The sequence below is a fragment of the Anarhichas minor genome, unplaced genomic scaffold (genome assembly GCF_050575085.1).
Source record: "Anarhichas minor isolate MPS153535 unplaced genomic scaffold, ASM5057508v1 ptg000012l, whole genome shotgun sequence".
NCBI lineage: Eukaryota > Metazoa > Chordata > Actinopteri > Perciformes > Anarhichadidae > Anarhichas > Anarhichas minor.
The window spans coordinates 6,169,728-6,193,078 of record NW_027466458.1 but is presented as its reverse complement, the minus strand read 5'-3'; the positions used below and the strand labels follow the sequence as shown (position 1 = coordinate 6,193,078).

Sequence of the window (23,351 nt, the reverse complement as noted above, 5' to 3'; positions counted from 1 at the left end):
GCAACCATGCAGACATACTGAGAGTGTAAGTGCTTCTTGCTCTTAATGCTGAACAGGCAACAGTGAGTAGCTCTGGAAGCTTTTGTGAGAATTCTTGCTTTCACAACTGAGATCTTCATCTAATAAAGAATTTGGTACAAAAACAAACGAAACCTTTTGAAGCACTTGTCACATTGTTTTATTATATTCTCACAAATCAAACAGAACAATTAGAATAGTGTTCTCCACACAGAATGATATTCAGGGTTAGAGTGTAAAGCATCAACATTTAAAAGATTGTTCTTAGAAGGTTAATTTATCATTCAAAGCAGGCAAGCTGTGACTAATGTCTGCATGTAAGTAATGCAAAACAATATGTGAAAAGACAATCAAAGTTATGACCTCACAAGTCTCTCAGCTGTCTATTGTTTTAGGTTTCATCCACCGCTCGATGGCTTTAGAAATACCTGCACCAGTTAACATTAAAATTGGTCTCATGGATATAGCTGCTGCAGAGGCACCAACTACAGGGGCGTTAACTGCAGCTACGACTACTGCTGCCACAATCAACTGATTACTGGCAGTGTTCATATAGCCTGCCCATCTGTTCCACCGTTCCTTCAAACTCTTCTTTCTCTGGGCCTCTTCGTACATGCCTCTGGTGTAATGGTCACCATTTAAGCGCACTATCTCGTCTATCTTTTCAAACAGATCAGCCACCTGAGTGCGATTCCCCATGCAAGTGTTGTCAAACACAGTGTACCTTCCTTTATAGCTCCTGATTAACTCCCTGAGTTCAGGATCTTGGTCTAAATGATCTTCAATGGACTCCTCATTGAGCATGTCTCCCCTCGTGAAGAGCACCAGAGTGTATTTGGAGATTTCCTCACCAAAGTTGTCTTTGATCCACTTGATGGCATTCTTCTCCTCTTCAGTAAAGCGTACATCCAGTCTGATCACTAGCAGGAATATATGGGGTCCTGGGTCAGACAGCGCGATGCAGTTCTCTATTTCTCTTTTCCACTGGTCTTCTTTAAGCGCCGTGTCAAAGACTCCCGGGGTGTCGACCACACTCACAGTTCTTTTATCATAGTGGCCTCTTTCTTTCTCACATGTCTTTGTCACAGAAGAAGGAGAAATCTCTGAGGTGAAAGCTGTTCTTCCCAGGATGGTGTTCCCTGTTGCACTCTTTCCTGATCCAGTCTTCCCCAGCAGGACAATCCTCAGGTCACTGACAACTGGAGAGCTGCAGTCTGTGGACAGAAAGACAGAAAGACAGAAAGACACTTTATTTGAACTTCTGAGAGCTTTTAGGTCAGCTTACATAAGAAGTGCAAAAAGCCTGAATACAGTATATTCCTACACACAAGTAAAGACACTCACCTTCCATTGAGGTTAAACCCATCTTATTGTCGATAAAGAAATAGCAGGAAAACACAAGTCAAACCTGACTTTGAACCACTAACACTGTCTGTGTGTTTCTGAACCTTTCCTTCCAGATCACAAAAGGTCTGTCATTTTGTTTGCCAGTAATCCCTCCCTCTCTCTCTCTCTCTCTCTCTCTCTCTCTCTCTCTCTCTCCCTCCCTGCCTCCCTCTCACTTTCTCTCCCCACCTCAGTGGTTTCCTGGAAAATGAAACTACAACTTTGAAAAACATGGGGATCAAAACATTATTGAAATCGTTAGGATGGAAACTTCTTACAAGCTAAAGCAGGTGACACCCTAATCTCAACGTTTCTGTAGACAGAAACCAGAGATCTAGTGGACGAACTGTTCTATTGATGTGTGCATTTCTTCCAGATCACATTAGTCTGTACTTGTGTGTGCTAGTTATTCCCCCCTCTCTCTCTCTCTCTCTCTCTCTCTCTCTCTCTCTCTCTCTCTCCTCCTAAGTGATTTCCGGGAAAGTGAAACTGCAACTTTCAGAAAGCTGTTGACAATTGGGTTCAAAACATTGAGTTTTGAAAGAAAATAGTTTAGATGGAGAGCGGGTGACACCCTAATCTTAAATTTGGTTCAAATTCTTAATGGAGACGTGCCACTTTTCTACTGATATGTCCCTTTAATCATTTTCCACTGTGCAGAGAGTACAATGATGTTCAGAAAACCTTTTGTCCTTTCACACAAAACAAACCTGGTAAAGGATTAATCACACTTGTAATGCTGTAGCTATATGTGTTGTTATATGGCACACTGTAATGAATTGCTGTAAATTTACGGTGGATTTTCAACGGTATCTTACAGTATTTCATAATAACTGTAACATACAGTTAAATGTTCATCCCTTGCATGTAAATTAACAGTTAATGCCGTCAATTAACAACAGCAGCAGACTACTGTAATTTATCAGCATGATACAGTATTTTCTGTGAAGTGGTGGATACACGCTTCTCCATACAAGTTCAGTGAATCACAATCCATCTACATCGTACTGTCTATTGTAGGTTAATGTGTCTGTAAAGACGATAGAATATTTTTATTATTCAAACTGTTCATCACCTAAAAGTCATTTTTGAGTGACAAGAGTGACAGACTGCTCCTGAATGTGACTTTGGACGCAACAGCTTCAGTTCATCCTTCTGAGTATATTCCACGTGGAGATCAACCGAGGAGCCGAGGTAACTTACGCTTATTATCCGAAATTCAAAGTCTCCATTATTGTTTTGTCTTCATGATTATTGAACTGTTAACATCTCAGATAATGTTTCATTAGATTAGGTTGCTTATATTAGTGGAGCTAGCTCTGTGACGTTAGCTAGCTCGAGCTCAAGTAGCCTTAGAAAGGTGAGCTAGCTAACAGCAAAGCAAGTTAAGTTAACATAAATAAAGTTAATCACCAATTACAGTGTTAAGATGTAACGTTAGTAACCTAACTTGTGTTTACTTGTGCTGTTATTGAACCGACTGTAGGACCGCAAACGGGACGATTACCAAAAGGGAGAGTGAACCAGAAATCACCGACGTGTGTTCAAGACGATGAACAGTTGAGGTAACGCTAACGGTAACGTGTGTTATCACAGGAGCAACATTAACACCAGATCAAACTCATTTTAGTGTTGAACATTAGTCCGTTGTGGTCCATTGTCTTAGCTTAATCTAACGTGATCAGCTTATCACATAGTCTGTTCATTTAAACTGTATGGTATTGTTGTATTAGCTTTTTGTAAAGACTTGCATGTTAATATGTGTGAGGCACATGCGAACCCACAGTTGCACACCCAAAGCTTCTTTTAAGTTTGTTCATCCTGGATGTCATAGAACTTTCCAGAAGTTCAGAACTTTGTGTTTTTATTTTGTTTGTTTTACAGTCACTCATCATCAGAGATTGAGGATACCTGCCAGACGCTGCAGTCAAGTCCTCTTTTAATGTTTTCATTCATGTGTGAGTTCATGCAGTTCAGCGTTTCACTCTTAATGCTATTTTGATTCAGTGTCTGAGGCAGTGACGCTCTGATCGAAAAGTGGCCGATGGTATGCTACTGTTGTTCAGAGGTATGTACCTATCCCAAGAGTGGTATGCTACTGTTGTTCAGGGTTAGGTACCGATACCTGGAGTAGTATGCTACTGTTGTTCAGCGGGAGGTATCGAAAGCTGGAGTGGTATGTGTTGAAGAAATCATTCAAGTCCAGTTCAGAAGTTGCTGTTGATGTTGTGAGTTTATTAAAGCATGCAGGCACACTGGTGACCTCACAGACACAGAACAGATCTGAGCCGGTGAGCCGGCCCTACTAGTCTGAGGTTATCCTCATGAGTTCAGTTAAGCCGGTCATGAAAGATTTTATGATTTTTCTTCGAAACATGCAGTACATTGTGAATTTTGTGATGTAATACAAATGTCCCTTTATTATTTGTCTTGAGAACATGTATTAAACTGCAACAATTATGTACTGAATGTCTATTGTGATTATTTTATTTGTTGGAAATTAAATGCAAAAGTATTGGGTTGTATTACCCTTTGTAAATAAACGGTGAAATTCTGGCATATAATGTAAAATCAACGTAAAACCCAATTATCATACTATCACATACCGTAATCCAGTATACGGTAAGATACCGTAAAAGTAAATTACAGTAGCTTCATTGTAAAGAATCTGTAAATTAGTGGCGTCCCTGCTGACAGTAAGTTACCGTTATTTTACGGTGAAATTGTTTAGAGTGCATCATAATATGTATTATCCATGCATTATAATGCATTGTTTCTTATCCCCCTAAAGAACAGTTTGACACTTTGGAAATGACTTATTCACTCTCTTGGTGAGCTTCAGATGAGCAGGTCCATAAATGCAGCAGTAAACATGCCTCTATTTTCACTTCTGATCAGTTGAAAAATGCATTTCCCCCCATCTGTTAGATAAATTCATGAATTATATGCAGAATGTGAATTTAATTGTAGTTGATGTTTCAAAAATTGGAACCAAAAAGTATTAAAAAAAGTTTGTCATTTTTCTAAATATCAACTGGAGCTTTGAGTTGACGGCTGATAACTGCAGTGTCATGTTAACGGAAGTTGCTAACAGTATGTTTTTCAGCTTACATCATCCCACGAGACATTTTCATTTAAAATAAAACCCACGGTGGTTCTGTGTCTTGTGAATTCACTGGAGCTGGAAGCTTTCGTGGGAATGCTTGTTTTCTTCACCGGGATTTCCACGTAATACAAACTTGGTACAACATCAAACGACACCTTTTGAAGCTCTTGTCACATTGTTATATTTTATTCTTTCTTTTCAAACAGCACAATTACAATAGTGTTCTCCACACAATGATATTCAGGATTAGAGTGCATAGCATCAACGTTAAAAAATTGGTCATAAAAGCTTCATTTACGGTTTGAAGCAGGCTGTGACTAATTAGTATGCATGTACATTATTTAAATGACGGAATGCAATACAGTTTTGCCAAAAAAAAGTCAAATATGAATTTCATGTATCAAAGAAGGCAATCGATGGAATGACCTCACTAGTTTTCTTAAATGATCATGGCTTGACATGACTCAACTGTCTGCTTTAGGTTTCATCCACCTCCCGGCGGCTTTAGTAATCCCTGCACCGGTGAGGACTGTAGCCGATCTTATGGTTGCAGCTACTGCTGCTTCTTCTGCCGCAAAAACAGCACCAGCTGCAGGGCCAGCTGTGACTGTTGCTGCCACAAACAACTGATTACTCACAGAGTTCATATAGCCTGACCATCTGTTCCACCGTTCCTTCGAAGTCTTCTTTCTCTGGGCCTCTTCGTACATGCCTCTGGTGTAATGGTCACCATTTAAGCGCACTATCTCGTCTATCTTTTCAAACAGATCAGCCACCTGAGTGCGATTCCCCATGCATGTGTTGTCAAACACAGTGTACCTTTCTCTAAAGCCCCTGATTAACTCCCTGAGTTCAGGATTTTTTCTTATATAATCCTCAATGAACTCCACCTTGAGCATGTCTCCCCCCGTGAAGAGCACCAGAGTGTAATTGGAGATTTCCTCACCAAAGTTGTCTTTGATCCACTTGATGGCATTCTTCTCCTCTTCAGTAAAGCGTACACCCAGTCTGATCACTAGCAGGAATATATGGGGTCCTGGGTCAGACAGCGTGATACAGTTCTCTATTTCTCTTTTCCACTGGTCTTCTTTAAGCGCCGTGTCAAAGACTCCCGGGGTGTCGACCACACTCACAGTTCTTTTATCATAGTGGCCGCTTTCTTTTTCACATGTCTTTGTCACAGAAGAAGGAGAAATCTCTGAGGTGAAAGCTGTTCTTCCCAGGATGGTGTTCCCTGTTGCACTCTTTCCTGATCCAGTCTTCCCCAGCAGGACAATCCTCAGGTCACTGACAACTGGAGAGCTGCAGTCTGTGGACAGAAAGACAGAAAGACAGAAAGACACTTTATTTGAACTTCTGGGAGCTTTTAGGTCAGCTTACATAAGAAGTGCAAAAAGCCTGAATACAGTGTATTCCTACACACAAGTAAAGACACTCACCTTCCATTGAGGTTAAACCCATCTTGTTGTAGATAAAGAAATAGCAGGAAAACACAAGTCAAACCTGACTTTGAACCACTAACACTGTCTGTGCGTTTCTGAACCTTTCCTTCCGGATCACAAAAGGTCTGTCATTTTGTTTGCTAGTAATCCCTCCCTCTCTCTCTCTCTCTCTCTCTCTCTCTCCCTCTCTCTCTCTCTCTCTCTCTCTCTCTCTCTCTCTCTCTCCCTCTCTCTCTCTCTCTCTCTCTCTCTCTCCCCCTCCCTCCCTCCCTCTCTCTCTCTCTCTCTCTCCCTCTCTCTCTCTCTCTCTCTCTCTCTCTCCCTCCCTCCCTCCCTCTCTCTCTCTCTCTCTCTCTCTCTCTCTCTCTCTCTCTCTCTCTCTCTCTCTCTCTCTCTCTCTCTCTCTCTCTCTCTCTCTCTCTCCCCCCTCCCTCCCTCCCTCTCTCTCTCTCCCTCCTTCCCTCCCTCCCTCTCTCTCTCTCTCTCTCTCCCTCTCCCTCCCTCCCTCTCTCTCTCTCTCTCTCTCTCTCTCCTCCTAAGTGATTTCTGGGAAAGTGAAACTGCAACTTTCAGAAAGCTGTTGACAATTGGGTTCAAAACATTGAGTTTTGAAAGAAAATAGTTTAGATGGAGAGCATTTAACTGGAGAGCTGCAGTCTGTGGACAGAAAGACAGAAAGACACTTCATTTGAACTTCTGGGAGCTTTTAGGTCAGCAAAGAAAAAGCCTGAATACAGTATATTCATACACACAAGTAAAGACACTCACCTTCCATTGAGGTTAAACCCATCTTGTTGTAGATAAAGAAATAGCAGGAAAACACAAGTCAAACCTGACTTTGAACCACTAACGCTGTCTGTGCGTTTCTGAACCTTTCCTTCCAGATCACAAAAGGTCTGTCATTTTGTTTGCCAGTAATCCCTCCCTCCCTCTCGCTCTCTCCCTGCCTCCCTCTCTCTTTTTGTCCCTCTCCACCTCGTGATTTCCTGGAAAACTAAACTAAAACTTTGAAAAACATGGGGATCAAAACATTGTTGAAATCGTTTGGATGTAAACGTCTTACAAGCTAAAGCAGGTCACACCCTAATCTCAACGTTGGCACAACCTTTGGCATGGAGACATGGCATCCTGACTCACTTAAATCGACTTTCTGTAGACAGAAACCAGAGATCTAGTGGACTAACTGTTCTACGTCCTGTGCCTTGATAATCAAGGCTCAAGGTTTGCACAATGAAATGTGCAAACACAATAAGCTACACAATAAGCAAATGCATGAATGAGACAAAGACAATACATTGGAACAGAATTAAACTTATATTAACTTGTTGCAGCGTGTTGCCCCTTGGGGGTCAGGGAAAACCAACACAGTATTCAACAAGTTTGGACCAGTCAGCATGCACTTTGATTCCAAACTCTGGCAGCTTATTATCAGCACGCCTCTTTGTGCAAAGAGCACGATGCAAACAAAGAGCACAACCGCCTGAAGCGAGGGGGCGTCGAAGCCAGTGTAGGAATCGTGGCAGTTTCTCTAACGCCATCTAGTGAGTCAACTTTTGATTTACCCACCTGCATGCTGCGTCCTCACTAACCTCACTAAAATAGTCCTTCATTTTTTCACCCAACAAAGTTACAATCTACAGTATAATATGACTGAATGAATCCTAATGCATCAGGCTCCATTCAGCTTTCATCTCCTACTCGGCTCCTTATGTCCCCCCAATATGGCCCCTCAAACAGCAAGAAACGACAATATGGTAGCAATCAACAATGTCTGTAACAAAGTGTCCTTGTGCTGTCATTTTCTGCATAACTAGCAGCGTGTGTGTGTGTATTTCGTATGCAGTATTACACACTGCTGCCCTCCCACACCCCTGTGTATGAGATCCAAGGAGACAAGCTGGCCAGTCATAAGAGAAGAAAGACACCAACTACTCACATCACGCGACTATACCACCGAGGAACACACCGAGGATCATCAACACGCCATCTGTGGACATCTGGGTGCTTGATTAATGATTTAAAGGTATGTTTTATAGAGTTTATTTAGCTGCAATGTGAGGAAATGAGTGAATTGATTGAACCAAATAAAACAAGCTGGAGCAAGTTTAATGCACTTATTCTTACTTACATTACTGTTGTATTGCACTGGTTACAAAAAACAACATGCAGCATTGGCTCAGATCTAAAATTATTCAATTAGTTCATTTAAAATGTGCTTCTTTTATTGTAAATTTGTTGAAAACTGTCGTCTTAACAGTGGGTGCTGCTCCAGAAAGGACACTGAGGAGAAGAAGGGGACTCATCTCAAGATCTCACAATCCTTGGACGTCTCACTGAATGACTGAGAATATATCGTGGCAAGCTTTGACTTTCATCTACTGAGAGCTCAGTAACCTCCTGCTGAGAAAAACAAGAGAAATATCAGAGAGATCTTTCTATTTTTCTTTCATTGAGAGCGAGAGAGGAGCTTCTTCACCGGCCATGGCATCCACAGGTCTTCAGCTGCTGGGCTTGGTGTTGGCTGTGCTGGGTTGGGTGGGCGGAGCGTTGGTGTGCGCGGCTCCTCTGTGGCGTGTGTCCGCCTTCGTGGGTGGAGAGCTGGTGATCGCCCAGGTGTTGTGGGAGGGACTGTGGATGAACTGCCTGTCTCAGACCACAGGCCAGATCCAGTGCAAGACCTACGACTCCACCCTGGCCCTGCCGACGTCTACCCAGGCCGCCCGGAGCGTCACTGTTCTCGCCCTGCTCCTCTGCCTCCTGGCCCTCATGCTCGGGGTGGCAGGGGCCAAGTGTACTCACTGCATGGGGGACAGTAACCAGGCCCCCAAGGCTCGGCTGGCCAGGATAGCAGGGCTGCTCTTCCTCGTGGCTGGCTTGGCCTTCTTGATACCCATCTGTTGGACTGCCCATGCGATCATCAGGGACTTCTATGATCCGACTGTCGCAGCGCCTTTAAAGAGAGAGCTGGGGCCGGCGCTCTACTTGGGCTGGGGGGCCAGCGTGCTGCTCCTGGTGGGGGGCTCTCTGCTCCACCTGGGCTCCTCTCCACCAGGAGCAAGAGCACTGCCTGTTTTCGGCGGCGCAGCGAAGGACAACCCACTGACAGGGGAGGCGAAGCAACAGGACAAATCTTTTGTATGAGATGATTTTAATGGACATGTGAGGTCAAACTGCAAGATCACCATCTATTAGAGAACATCAGCCTATATTGTGTTTACTATCTTATAAAGCAGGGTTTCCTTTTGTTTATTTAAATCATAATGTGGACTTATTTTACATTTATTACATGATGAGCTACTAATGGGTTTCTAATATAATTTACATAATGTATTAGCTTTCTGCCAGAGTGGGATTTGACATGAATTGTGGGAGGATTTAAATGTTTAAAAGTTGACTAATGTGTGTGACTTACATTTCTTAAATTCCAGTCTGCCTCTGCTTGTGTGTGTATGTGTGTGTGTGTGTGTGTGTGTGTGTGTGGGCGGTCTGTGTACAGAAGGCCAGTGTACATGGCATATCTGTGTATGCTGCTGTGTTCACTGACTATGTGTGTAGGCAGTCAGAGCGATGCTTGTTTATTTACTTTGTATGAATGTTGATTGTTGATGAAGGAATATTCGGGGCATTCAGCAAATTTACCCACATTTTATTTTTCCTTTATTTCTTTATTCTTGTTTGTATTTATTTTGTACTGTGATTCTGTGTAATGTGTTTCTACTGCACTCTTTTATTGATATCAGTTCAAACAGTCTATTGTCTACATTTTAATTTGCCTTCACATCAGAAAAAGTTATTCATATTTCAGTATTATTATTTCCAGAAGTAGTTTTGTTAATTTAATTTAACAAAAGAAAAATGAGTTGCTGATCTGAACTGTTTTAATAGTTGCCCTTGTGTTCTCTGATTCTATGTGTGTCGTGTACTAATAATGCTCACCATTATGTCTGGCGAGTCTTACGTCTAGAAATGTAGAAAGTCTTATAATGTTTCATCCAACGTTTACCGCAGTTAACTTAATAACATCGTATAATATACAGTATTCAGTACATAAGTGTGACATTTCATCTTCCATCTTTAGTTGTTTGTATTGACTGTTTGTATGATTTATAACCACTTATACACAATAAATACATGTGTTTGCATTCCACTACAACTGTTTTCAATAATACTTTAGAAGTAAGCCCCGTCATGTTTTCAAGGACTGTGAAACACAGGATTATTCCCGTCTTCTTCAAGTTATCACGTATATTACCAGAGAGATATGTTTGCTGCCATCTTGTTTTCTGAGTTTGGGGAAAGTGGTGTTTATTTAAATTGACGACTCGACCCCAGTTAGATCATCCCAAACCATTATTCAACCACTTTGAGTGGTGGAGTGGTGACAGCAGACATTGTACACTTGGGGGCAGTAAAGACTCAGGAACTGATGTGCCTACTATAAGAACTGATTATGAATATATATACAGGCAGTGCGCAAGACAATGTAAACACTTGATGAAGAGTTATACATTTGAGTTAAATTAACAATAGCACAAATGGAAATGAATATCCGTTTGAGAGCCAGTTTGCAGCTTTTATCAACCTCTTATGTCTTTCATAGAGTATTTGATATTAAGACTAAGATTTATCTTTCTTGCTGTTTTCTAGGTGTGAGTTATATGTGTTCAATTAAATGAAAAGCTAGACTTGATTCAAGACACTAATTTATTGGAGACATTATTACAGACACTGACACAGCATGGGGCCAACAGTCAAGACATATTCAGTGTCTGTATTGCCTGCATGCTAACCTGCTAATCTGCACAAAAACAGATTTAGTGAGAGAAACAGTGTTTAGGACCTGCTGCACTCTGGACTGAGCTAAAAGTTCCTCTTTTCTCTTACACGAACAAGTGTGTAACTGTCCTGATGCAGGTCTTTAAGGTGGATACTTGTCCTCCCTTCTCTAGATAAAGTGAGACAACATATTTTGTATCAACCAACCTCACTGCTAATGGGACGCGGTGACATCTGCCTCAAAATAAAACAACCCGTTTTAAAATGATTAGATTAAAATACCCTGCAATGAACATGCAGGTCGTTTTATATGTGTCTCATGTGTGTTGAATCTGACTTCCCAAATGACTAATTGTAGTAAACTCAACTAAATTTCCGTGTGTATGTGTGTGTGTGTTTGTGTGTCATAAGCCATGCATATGAAGTTACATAAAACTAATAACGGTCGTTTCACGGTGAACGGAATTAACTTTTTGCTTACTTGAGAACCTCAACTATTGTCCTCTTCCTCTTAAAGGGACAGCGGGAGTATTTCGAATCTGCAGCTGCAGGAAGGATGCGTGTCGCTTTAAACCTCACATGACAGTTCGTAGAGGTGAAAGTGGGCTGCTGTGTGTGACTTTGCGCTGCGCTGTTTTGGGGCTTTAGCATTCTCATACCCCGCTGTCGACCTTTGGAGCTCGGGGCGGGTAGGCAGCTCCGCCGTCCACGGAGGCAATTGGCTGCGCTCTTCTACGCTTTCCACAGCCGCTTCCTATTGCACATTGTGGCCCAAACACAGCAGACCGTGCACACGCGCACACACCTCGTGTTTTTACACGCATACACGCACGTTATGGGGCGCGAGTGTGCACGATGCTGCAGGAGTCCAAGGTCCTCCCGGTCCGTGGCGCTCTTATAGGAATGTTTAAAGAGTAACGAGGTTATCCGTGTCCAGCAGACCACACGCTGCTGACAGTTGTGCCCTGCAGGCCAGGAAGCCGACCGAGCAGGCGGACGGAGTGTCGAAGGCGGACTGGGAGGAGAAGTCACCGCTGTAGCAGCGTCGGGCAACGGCAGAGCACGGAGCCATGACCGAGAAACGGATGTCGCGGTGGTATTTCGGTGGGCTGGCGTCGTGCGGGGCTGCTTGCTGCACGCATCCTCTGGATCTGCTGAAGGTGAGCTGAGGGCAACAGTCGGCGTGTAACCCTCCGCCGGTGTGTAGAGGAGACGGGCCTGAATACCAGGCGACAGCTGTTTCCAGCAGTAGACCTACAACAGGATAGATTACAGTTATTAACCTCCTGACCTAACCATCGTGTTACTGTTATAGATCTCAGTGTGCGTGTTAGCCGCGGTGAGCTTTTAGAGGGCCTGCCATAGTCCGAGGTATCGCATGTCTTTCATGGCATCACTGTAATGTCTATCAGGATGGCCAAGGCTGTTCAAAAATAGGGCACAGGTTAAGACAAGTGAGAGCTTGTCAGCCCAACTACCAACTTATGTAGTGAAGTAATTGTTGTATTCATTTTAAAGTACACAGAATAGCCCAATCTAGCATTATTTTTCTATTCAATAGTTATGTTTTATTGAGATAAATAGCCTACAATGTAGCAATTTACCCTTTTCTAAGCCCCGCCCCCTGCTGCTACTCTGTCAAACTGTCAGAGCTACCCTAACCATGGAGCCCACACTGCCACTAGCTGCTGTATACATATTATTAGATTGTTGGGGAAACAAAGCAGAAAAGCAGACAGGGATATATCCGGGATGTCAAACTGATTCAGCAGCATTTAAAAAAAGATTAAGATCAAAGTCTAAAGAGTATAAATGATCACAGAAGACAATAAAATTAGGGAACAACACTGTTCCTGTGAAGCAGGGTAGGTCTTAATTCACTGTTACAATCATAAAGAAGCAAAAGCAGCATGTGTGAACATTCAGTATACCTTCAGAAGCTAGCGTAGCATAGAAGTTAGTGACGTGCTAACATACTCTGCTAATGCCTAAACCAGCCTGAAAATGAAGGAAAAGAATGGCACGAGAGCTTATAGAGCAGAGCAGGAAACTTGTCTGACCTTGCCTGACAGTAGGTTTGTGTGTGTGTGTGTGTGTGTCAGTGTGTCAGTCAGGTCATGCATGTTCACTCTTGTTAATCTTTGCCTTGCTGTGATGCACAGAGGAGTGAATCAGTAGGCTACATCTCTACCTAATTTACTTTACTGGCACCTCTCTCTTGTTTGCTTCGAATACAGCTGTGCATGACTCTGATAATGCTAACTGCTCCTCAGGCAGTCACGCCGTGTGTAATTACGTAGACGAGGTCGTTAATCGTCACATTGCAGTAAAACTCTCCTCTGGAGTGCTTTATTTCTGCCCTATCTTTCCTACTAGCTGGTGATGCCATAAGTACATATAGTATATAAAACAGAGGAATTCAACAAACAAAAAAAGTGATGACCCCCAAAAAAAGGAGAAAGTCATGTTCCCCGTGGTGTAGTCCTGAGCAACTTCTCCAGTGGACTAAATGTCCACATTGAGTGTACATGATCTGGGTGAATAGATGGTAGTTCTTTAAGAAACACTAAGAACTGTCAGGTGTTTGTTAATCCAAGACTGGGAGACTGTTTGTTAATCTAAAACCACAGAATGTGATCTTTGTCTCTTCCAGCTGCAGACACGTGTACTTGGTGGATTTCCTGGATTTTTGATCAACTCTAAACAAAGTAGAATATTTTAAGGAGATATCACTATTATTAATCACAACCCTGTCTAAGCAGTAAACATGCTCTCTTGAGAACTTTTCATAAATATATGTATTCTGCAGTTGTCTGAGGACATTCTGATTTATGCATAATAATAACAAATGCAGCTCAAATGACAGTGGCGTGAACCTACTATTTTTATATTCATTTGACCTTAATTCCAACAAGTCAGTATGACTCTGGTTTCTATCCTTGCGTGGGTACAAATGTATTTAAAAACAGTTTTGATCTGCATTAGTTTGGGATTGTCTTTAAGTCCAAGAAAGACTCTCATTGGTTTACAGACGGGGTTGGAAATGAAACAACTGCAATTTGCAAATGCCATTCCTTCAAATCCCTAAAAATGGAAAATAAAATATTCCTTCAATCTTGAGCCCTGTTTTTTTGCCTGCATTGGTTCACATTTTTGAAAATTGGCACCGTTAACAGTATGCAGAATGTTCCTGTTTTCCATGTACCCATGTGACCCCGATCACTAGATTACTTTGATACTGAAGAAAACAAAAAAATGTAACGATTCAGTCAAGTTCTAGACCTATTGTTTTCCATATTCTCTAAATGTATTTATGTTTATTTACGATGACATGTTTTTATATCTTATGATGTTCTCAGTTGTGCAACAGAAAACGTATCCGTATACTCAGAACATCCCCCTGGGTTCTCTGTGTCATCCAATACATCTTTCACTCATCGTCGATGGAGCAGCTACACACTTTATACCTGATGACATCACACATTTTAATTTTAACACTCTAGTTTTGGGATTTGGGAGGGAGTCGTTTATGTGTACTGATATTTTTGGGCTGTTTTAGATCTTAGGAATAACATGTATGCGTTTTGAAAATGGGCGTAGTTCCCCTTTAACCAGTAACATATACAAAATCTATATGTATATCAACACATCTCACAAGTGTTACCAGTATTCTAGCATCAAAATTATTAAAATAGACCTTGTAGTTTGGGTAGTGTACTCAAAGGAGTAGGAGTATGCAATTTTCGAGCAGGGGGCTAAAAACAGGCCTAGTAGTTAAAAGGTTAAGGTACGATCATTGCCTCTGTGGGACCAGCCGCTGATGCAGCTCCAGCTGCTTCCCAAGTTGCTAAACAGGTCAAACTACAATAAGTAACTTCCCCTTGCAAACCTTACGCAGTCTCTTAAATCTTGGAATCAATACCTGAGACTCAGTCATTGTTTTCCTTCAGGTCCATTGTGTTGTACAGCGCAGAACAAAGGAATGCGTCACTGTCCAAATACTCACAGACCAGCGCCAGTCATGTGGTCTTACCCCAATCAAACTGCTGGAGTGGCAGTCGGGGGAGAAATGTTCTAGGTGTTGGATGTAGATATCACCATCTGTGCTGGTCCAGTATCAGGACTGGTGCTATCATAAGGAGGTGTTTTAGCTGCAAGAATATGTGAAAGAATACTGTAAAAACTAATTGAGAAGTCCTTATTTATACATTGTGGATTTAAATTGTTTTTTATATATATATATATATATATATATATATATATATATGAGTGTGGGCGCCCTGTGTTTATTTCAGCTACAGCACAGTAAATGTCCAAACTGTTGATACTTGGGTGTTGTGGGAACACTGTGTTGGTAATGGGTAATGTCAGGCATGTAGAAATGGAACGTGTGTGATGAGAGCTGGAGTTAGCTCCTAATCACCATCACCACCTGTGCCAGAAGGAATTGGTTCCCACACGGTGAACACTGTTCACATTCAACAACGTTCAGAGGATTTCAGCTGCTGTTGCACATATTTCTCTGGTCTGAGCTGCAACACCTCCCATCGCTGCGTGAACAACGAAGGCTCAAATGATACACAAAACCAGTGGCCACATTAAATGTTAAATTCTGATGATGATGATGATGGTAAAGCTGTTTTCTGTCAGCGGACAGTGAGGCAGATGTTGACTTTGTAGCAATGGCCTCATAATGCTGTCGACTTATCACATTTCTGTTAAAGCTGAACAGCGGGGCATCTAAATCTAGAAGGACTGAAGTGTGGACGTGAGAGGAGAGAGTATGTGAATGTCGTTTTCAGCAACCAGATTAACCAAACAAACGCATCACATGGCGGTGTTTGCCAAGACATGTTTATTTGATTTACTCATTTGTGTCAACCCAGGTATCCATTACACCTTCAGATAGGCTGCTCTATTGTTGTCTGACCTCACCCAAAAATACTCTTTTAGCCAGACACTTATCTGTGTGTGTGTGTGTGTGTGTGTGTGTGTGTGTGTGTGTGTGTGTGTGTGTGTGTGTGTGTGTGTGTGTGTGTGTGTGTGTGTGTGTGTGTGTGTGTGTGTGTGTGTGTGTGTGTGTGTGTGTGTGTGTGTGTGGTTAAGGAGATTTTCAGCCATGTTATCTCCCAGGCTCTATGGATGGAAATGTCTTTTAGTCGGTCGGTCTGTCCACCACTTTGGATCGCCATAAAATCTTGTAATGACATTACGCCCCCCCCCCTCAGAATAATAACTTTAGTGATCCCTTAACTTTCATCTAGTGCCATCATCAGGTATTTGGTTGATGAGTAAACTAACGTTTACATGATGAACATGGTAAACATTGTACATGCTAGCGTTGGCATTGTGAGCATGTTAGCATGTAGCTCAAAGCAGCTCTGTGCCTAAACACAACCTCACAGAGCTGCTAGCACGTCTGTACACTCTGTCTTGTCTTCATTTAGTTTTTTAGAAGTCATGTGTGATGAAGGCAATGTATACACTGAAATTACATGGCAGACATTTTGAGAGAAACTATGAAGTTTAGGCAATTGTTTCGTCCCCGGAGGCATCATTTTAGGCTAGGTTTGACACTCAAATGTTCAGGATTATGAAAAGGTTATTGTTACAAATATCTATTAAATGACTCTTAGTACAAAGTGAAGGTACACTCTATGTAAAGTGATGAGACGATAAGAATGAAAACATTGTGTTTTGAAGGACTTAGTGGCGTTAAAACCGAAATACAGATTAGAACAGAGGACAAAGGCCACATTGTAGCGCTGCTGACGACACTGGAGAGATTTAGAAAATGTGTGTGTTGTGTGTAATAACCACCTGTGTCACACATTAGTATCTTCCTCCTTTTTACTCATCGTGGTCAGTATTACTCAGCCTGTGAAAACATTTCCGTGACCCTGGAGAACCTGCGTTTCAGGATGTGGAGTTTGAGAGGTATGTGTGTTTAGCAGACGGCAGAGGTTTAACTACAGATGGTATTGGGTTGCATTACGGGAAGTGTAGGATCCAATATTTTTGGAGGTTGACCCACTAAAAAAAAAGAAAATAAATCAGGATATCTCGCCTTCTTCTGACTAGTATTTGGCTATTGCTTTTTTAAATTTGTCTCCCAACTTTATAGAGGTGCAATACTAAATCGGTGTGCCTTTTTAAAGACGTGACACATGTAGACCCTTGACACATTTAGTTGCCCAGCTGGTGTCTTACTTACCCCATTTAAAAAAAAAAGCTGCTGAGGTTGTTGTGTCTGTGTTTCCTAAATGATGTCACTACAGTGCCTAACTTGGTATTGAATGCATGACTGTCCTTCCAGGTACACCTGCAGACACAGCAGGAAGTGGAGAAGAGGATGGTGGGGATGGCCATTCATGTGGTGAAGAGCGATGGCGTGCTGGCTCTTTACAGTGGCCTCTCTGCCTCCCTGTGTAGACAGGTATGTGTGTCTGTTGTTGTAATTATCAGTTTGTAATTTCTACCTGTATCTAAGCAGGCAAGGCGGGAAAGAGAGTGCACTTTTCTAACGACATTCAAAGGGATTTATCTGCTGTTCAGTGAGTTTGGTCTTAAAAAAAGCTACTGGATGGGAAAAAAAAAAAGAGTAGGATATGTTTTATATCCTGTGAACAGTGCATCCTATGTAGTTTCTGTCCACAGACTTTTTTAAATGATTAAAACTCCTCTAAGAAGTTCGGTTCGGTTAGGTTGTGTTGCCAAAGGCTCCTCCTAGTGGTTGAAAAAAGAAAAATTCAAATAGTGAGACGAGTATAAGATACTCATTATTTTCTCCTCTCCTCTTGTGTCCTCTCGTCCCGTGTCCTCTCGTCCCGTGTCCTCTCCTCTCAGATGTCCTATTCCCTCACCAGGTTTGCAATTTATGAGACAGTGAGGGACATGTTGGGCAGCACAAGCCAGGGCCCAATGCCCTTTTACCAGAAGGTCCTGCTGGGAGCCTTCGGAGGTGGGAACACACACATTCTGCTTTTCTTCTCTTCTCCCCTCTTTCTCTCCAAATACACACACACACACGCGCACACACAGACACACACAGACATACAGTGTCACCCATACAGGATCGTGGGCTTTCTCTACCAACAGGTTTCACTGGTGGGTTTGTTGGCTCGCCAGCAGACATGGTGAATGTCAGGTAACATGCGATGATAATTCAAATCCTCATTAATATTAATTCAAATTATTCAAAACAAACTAACATTTTCTCCTGTTTCCAGGATGCAGAATGACATGAAACTACCACCAGAGCTGAGGAGAAAGTGAGTCTTGTTGCTCACTGCAGCTAAAAATGTTCACTTAGTCGTTCCAAATCTGCTACTGCAGTTTAACCCTGAATGTTCTTTCCTTCAGCTACAAACATGCCTTCGATGGGCTCTTCAGAGTCGTCAGAGAAGGTAAAGCCCAAGCAATGTAGTGTGTGTGTGTGTGTGACATCATGTACAGCACACAGTGGCATCATGTCTGACCTGTGTCTTGGCCCACAGAGGGTGTGAGGAGACTGTTCTCAGGAGCCACCATGGCCGCCAGCAGAGGAGCGATGGTCACTGTGGGACAGGCAAGTCACCGATGTTCAAAGCGCAACTTCACGACATCCTTTCCAATGCCTGCAGGTTTTAAAAAGACCTCAAGGACTCTTAGGCCAGTGAAGAGCAACGTCTGTTCCTTTACTTTTGTATTGTACTTTATTCTACACAATCACAGTTTAGATTCTCCTCAATACATTAAGAAGATATTAATCATGTGAAACGGTATGTCAGTCTTTTTAATAAGATAATGGGATTAAATTGAGTTAAATCAATGGTACATTAATGAATAAATACTGAATCAATTTGCTAGATGAATATGCTGCTTGTTCAGATGGTTCCATTCAAGCGATGCATTATGCATTAATCCATATAACCTCACTTAACTTTGTAAAGTCTGTGTTGGCAAGCATATCCACAGGACGTTTACTTCAGACTGTAGCACGGATACAACTGTTCACATCCAATTAGTTCAAAAAACGTCAACGTACTGTATTCATATGGATTAACTGTCTACCCCACAATAAGGTACAACATAGAACACATTGCATGTTGGAACAACACTGAGCATGCTCTAAAATATTACGAAGGCTGCCTACAAACTGTTTTGATAGAACTGTAAAACAAAAACATGTCAGACGTCTCCTGATTGTTTCATATGTTATAGTAGTTTCTTCTTTAATGTAGTTAAAATGCCATCGTTCCAGCCCGTGACTGTTGCTTCCAAAAGCCATGAGTGAAAGTGAAGGATTGTGGGTATTTGTTAATGACTGGTGGGCTGGTAATTTAATTCAGTCGGAGCTTATCCCGTGTGTAACGGGGAGGCCAGTTGTTTGCTTTATCTGCAGTGGCTCGTTACTCACAGCTATGTGGAAGTCGAGCTGTATGTAGAAAGATGGGGCTTCAGTCAGCTTCAGGTAGTAAAGAGAAACACCAGCACAGATTACATTAGATTGATTATCAGAATGACACAAACCTTTCCTCCTCTTACTTTGTATTTAGTTGGCGTGTTATGACCAGGCCAAGCAGCTCGTGCTGGGAACAGGCATGATGGGAGACAACATACTCACGCACTTTGTTTCCAGCTCCATCGCCGTGAGTATCTGGTTTTATTTGTGTGCCTTGAAAGCCTCATCGAGTCCGTTCTGTGATCTGATGACTTGTTCCTCTGCAGGGAGGCTGTGCTACATTCTTGTGTCAACCTCTGGATGTCCTAAAGACGAGGCTGATGAGCTCAAAGGGAGAGTACACGGTGAGTGGACCCCTCCCGTCACTGTCTCCTCTAATCCTTTCATTAGTCTGTTTCTGTTTGTCCATCCTCTTCATTCCTCAGGCGTTGCTTCTAATCCAGTGTGTCTCTCTCTTTAGGGGGTGACGCATTGCTTGAGAGAAACTGCCAAGCTTGGTCCTCTGGCATTTTACAAGGTACAACAGCAGCACACTATAAATGAACACCGCTGAGGTTATTTAGTGTCAAAGTTTAATCAAAAAAAAAAGCAAAAGGAAAAACATCTAGACCTGCCCACTCAGAGGCATGAAGGAGCATTTCTGATGTAACTTTAAACAATGAAAAAGTATTAAACCGAAGATTCGCCACATTTTATGTGGACGTCCAGTCAGTGTTGATGGTAAATGTAGTCGATGAAGCAATACGTTCCTCAATAACAGAACTTCCTTGTTCTCTTGATGTGATGTGAGAAAACTACAAATGGTGATCTAATGCATATTTTTGGTTGCAGGGTCTCGTCCCCGCAGGGATCCGCTTGATTCCTCACACGGTGCTCACCTTCATCTTCCTCGAGCAGCTCAAGAAAAACTTCGGCATTCGCATCATCTCCTGAGCATGCTCTGTGACGAGCCGCTCTTCAACCCCCCCCCCCCCCCCCCCCACCGACAACACCCTGTCAGCACTCTGCTTTTGGCATTAACAAGAAAAGAAAGGGAGTCATGCACAGTTTATTTTGGACTCGTGCATGTTTTTCGTCTCCTTTTTGCTCTACCGCTATCTCACAGCTAGCAATGGCTTTGATTATTATGAGCACCAACTTCTAGAAAGAACAAACACTAGAGCTAACGATGTCCCTCTGTCAGCTTGGATTATCAACATGTTAAGAAAGAGCGAGCTAAATATGAAGGTGCTTCAAATGGGGTTATTAGAGTGACCTGCCGGATTTAGAGAGAAGATTTAAATTCGCTCTGGCAGGTGTTTAACGTAGTTGTCCCCATGTAGGTGGGGTTAGTTAGACATATTGAGATAAAGTATTCATTTTAACTAATTCCAAATCAGATGTAGTGATTTATGTTTTATTTCTCGATACTTACGCCCAGTTCATCAGCGGTGAACAGCGCCTTCAGGGCTCAACAGTTGTGGCTTAAAAAGTTAGTGTCACGAATGTGTTTCCTATTAGTCCTCTGCAACACCTCACTGGTGTCGTATAAGACCGGGACAGAGTCTGTGATACAGCAGAAGTAGAAAATGCAAACAAACACAGTTTAGCCTCATCAGTGCCATCTTTTACAATCTATTCTATTTCCCAAACGGCCATTACTAAAACCTGATTGAATTACATAGTAATCATTCCCAACAGTTGTGACCCTGTGTGATGCACCCTGAATTAAATGGTTCATTTGTTTGCTTTTTCTTCACAAAATGAATATTTTATAACTGGAAATCAATTACTAGCAGGTTCAAGATGTTAACTTTGACCCAATACTTCATTCCGATTCCTCTTTAATCGTTTCACGCTTAAATCTTTTGGAGAAGAGGACCAAGTTTGTGTTGTATTGTTTTTAAGTGAGGAGGGAGTTTGTGGGGAAACTGTGAAGCAGAACGAGCAGACTGGTGAAGGTAGATTTGGTAGTGTCTCCTTTAGTGTTCCAGTGAAATTCTATATGACCACTTTAACTCTTAAAAGGTTCTTACTGTATGACTGGAGATGCCTGTAGAGGACTGCTGGACTGTACAAGTAGCGATGCTACCGTTTCGTTTAGCTGAGCGCATGTCAGACTTTATGACTCAGGATGCTACTTTGTTTTATAAGGCACTTTATTGAAATCCCTGGACTCGCGTTGACTAGACCCGCTGCATACTGTAACACGCTCTAAAAGTAATAAAAAGAGATCAGATGTTTTGAGTTCAATTTTAATGGTTCCAATAGAGGCCAATCTAATGTTTCTGACATGTTGAGTGCCAGTTATTGTCTCAGTGATGTACTGCCTTCTCTGTGCTGTGCCTGCTCTTTTGACAGAGACTTTGTCAAGTCATGGTGCCTTACAGTGTGTGTCCTCCAGGGGGCGGTATGTGCCCGCAACATGAACAATTGGGCATCATGTGAAGCCCTACACCTTCATCCACAAGCTCAGAGCGACCTAAATAATGTGAACCTGCATGTTCTTATGCTCACGCATCTTAACACGGCGAGGTACTGTAGATCAGCCATAGTGACTAATGTTAACCCCAGCTTTAATCATAATGCACAGACCCACAGTGCTGGGTGTTGTGAATTTATATGTTGTAGATTACTAATTGTTGATTTTGGAATTAAAATACTAATCAATATTGTGTTTTTGTGTTGTTTCATCGTCTACTTTGGTAAAACAATAAGCCGGGCTGTATACTTTTATTTTGGTTGCAAATCACTCCACATGTTTATAATTTGATAAAACAGCTGCAGGCCTTGTGATCAGTGTTGAATCCATGTAATAAAAGCAAAAAGAGTTATCTTTGTGTTTTCTGTTGCCACAAGCTCAAATGATGCTCCGACTGAAGCGTTACCCTCTGGGATCTGCCCTCATCAGAACAAAGACGGACTTTAAATGTAGCTCCACTGGTCTTCCTCACCACCCCACAGATCTATGATCAGTTCTTATTTTGCAGAGTTGAGGCCTCCCAGCCTGCACCATGTGACTGACAGGACCATCCAGGGTTAAGAGGTCCAGCTGTGATGATGACCAGCGGCAGTGTGGCCCTGTTCCTCCACCTAGATGAACATTGCTTTATTAATACTGTCCATCACATGCAAAGCGTTAATGACTGTGAGCACTCACCTCTACCATCACATACATGTATGGGGATTTATCAGCCGTATGGCTCTGCATGGACAGCCATGCTGCCAGAGTGTGCAGTGAAGAGGAGAATGCGATGGGCCTACGTAGTGATGTTCTCATTTCAGAAATGTGCCTTGATTTTCAGAGGAACCATCATATTTACCACACTTTAACAATCAAGCAATTCAGGTTTCATGAGCTGAGATCAGGATCATTACACATGCAAGAAAGAAGAATTAAAGATTGCAAGTTTGAGTTTTCTGGTTCAGTTCAGTCTGAAAACAAACCAAGAAGAAACATGTTGTACAGGACAATACATTTAAAGATTCAGGGTGTAAAATGATGCCGCTTCTGTGATACATACACCGCTGAAAAATGTCTCAGATTTCTTCCTTTCAGGACCACAACTGAGAACATTTTGGCCGAAGAGACATAATTCTATTCCTACAGCGATTTTCTTGATAATGGATATTTATTAATTTTTCAGTAAATTCAAAATACCAACATTTCTGTTTTCTGACAACTATGTACAATTTGTTGCTGCTTTTCTATGAATGCAAGCGCCTGACAAAAATGTGTCCCTTAGGAATAACAAAATACCACCGAATCATACAACAGAGAAATAGTGCAGCAGCTTCAATTTTAATATTAAAGAGGCATATTTTGTTAAAGGAGAAGCAAGCACACAGGGTACATACGAATGAATAGGCCGAATTCAAAGAGGGTCAGATTGGGATGCCTCTCACGTCGTTCAGGTGAAGGCTATGGTGTAACTAATTTGTGCAATTTGCACTTGGCAGGTTTCAGAAAAAAATACTTTTTGACTGTAATTAAGTCGAGTTCAAAAGGCAAAGAAAAACATTCGACTTCGTGATTTTGCATTTGTCGTCTCTGCTACATGTGCCTAAAAAGAGACATCACATTTCCAAATGTTCTCTAACATCACCCTTCACCCTTCTACCAACAAGACTCTGAGAAAGACTGAAAGAAACTGTTTGAGTTCCAATGAAGGACCTGAACACTGGATCTGGATTCATTTTG

At 42.1% G+C, this 23,351-nt stretch overlaps 3 protein-coding genes across 3 annotated transcripts; 2 read left to right on the top strand and 1 right to left on the bottom strand.

The window, feature by feature from the left end:
* Positions 1 to 168: 168 nt before the first annotated feature.
* Positions 169 to 6,052, bottom strand: LOC142948712 (GTPase IMAP family member 8-like). The gene is made up of 4 exons (XM_076090847.1): positions 5,950 to 6,052; positions 4,987 to 5,819; positions 1,363 to 1,384; positions 169 to 1,232 (listed from the first exon to the last, which is right to left on the bottom strand). The coding sequence occupies exons 1-4, from the start codon at positions 5,969 to 5,971 to the stop codon at positions 394 to 396; spliced, it is 1,716 nt and encodes a 571-aa protein (XP_075946962.1). The 5' UTR covers positions 5,972 to 6,052; the 3' UTR covers positions 169 to 393.
* A 2,378-nt stretch (positions 6,053 to 8,430) lies between these two features.
* On the top strand, positions 8,431 to 9,098 carry LOC142948648 (claudin-4-like). Its single transcript, XM_076090781.1, has one exon. It carries the CDS (start codon positions 8,434 to 8,436, stop codon positions 9,091 to 9,093), a length of 660 nt encoding a protein of 219 aa, XP_075946896.1. The 5' UTR covers positions 8,431 to 8,433; the 3' UTR covers positions 9,094 to 9,098.
* Positions 9,099 to 11,305: 2,207 nt separating this feature from the next.
* On the top strand, positions 11,306 to 21,984 carry slc25a10b (solute carrier family 25 member 10b). Its single transcript, XM_076090442.1, has 11 exons — positions 11,306 to 11,888; positions 17,045 to 17,164; positions 17,575 to 17,689; positions 17,827 to 17,875; positions 17,958 to 17,999; positions 18,091 to 18,134; positions 18,225 to 18,295; positions 19,266 to 19,358; positions 19,438 to 19,515; positions 19,632 to 19,688; positions 20,003 to 21,984. Exons 1-11 carry the CDS (start codon positions 11,799 to 11,801, stop codon positions 20,102 to 20,104), a joined length of 861 nt encoding a protein of 286 aa, XP_075946557.1. The 5' UTR covers positions 11,306 to 11,798; the 3' UTR covers positions 20,105 to 21,984.
* Positions 21,985 to 23,351: the final 1,367 nt, after the last annotated feature.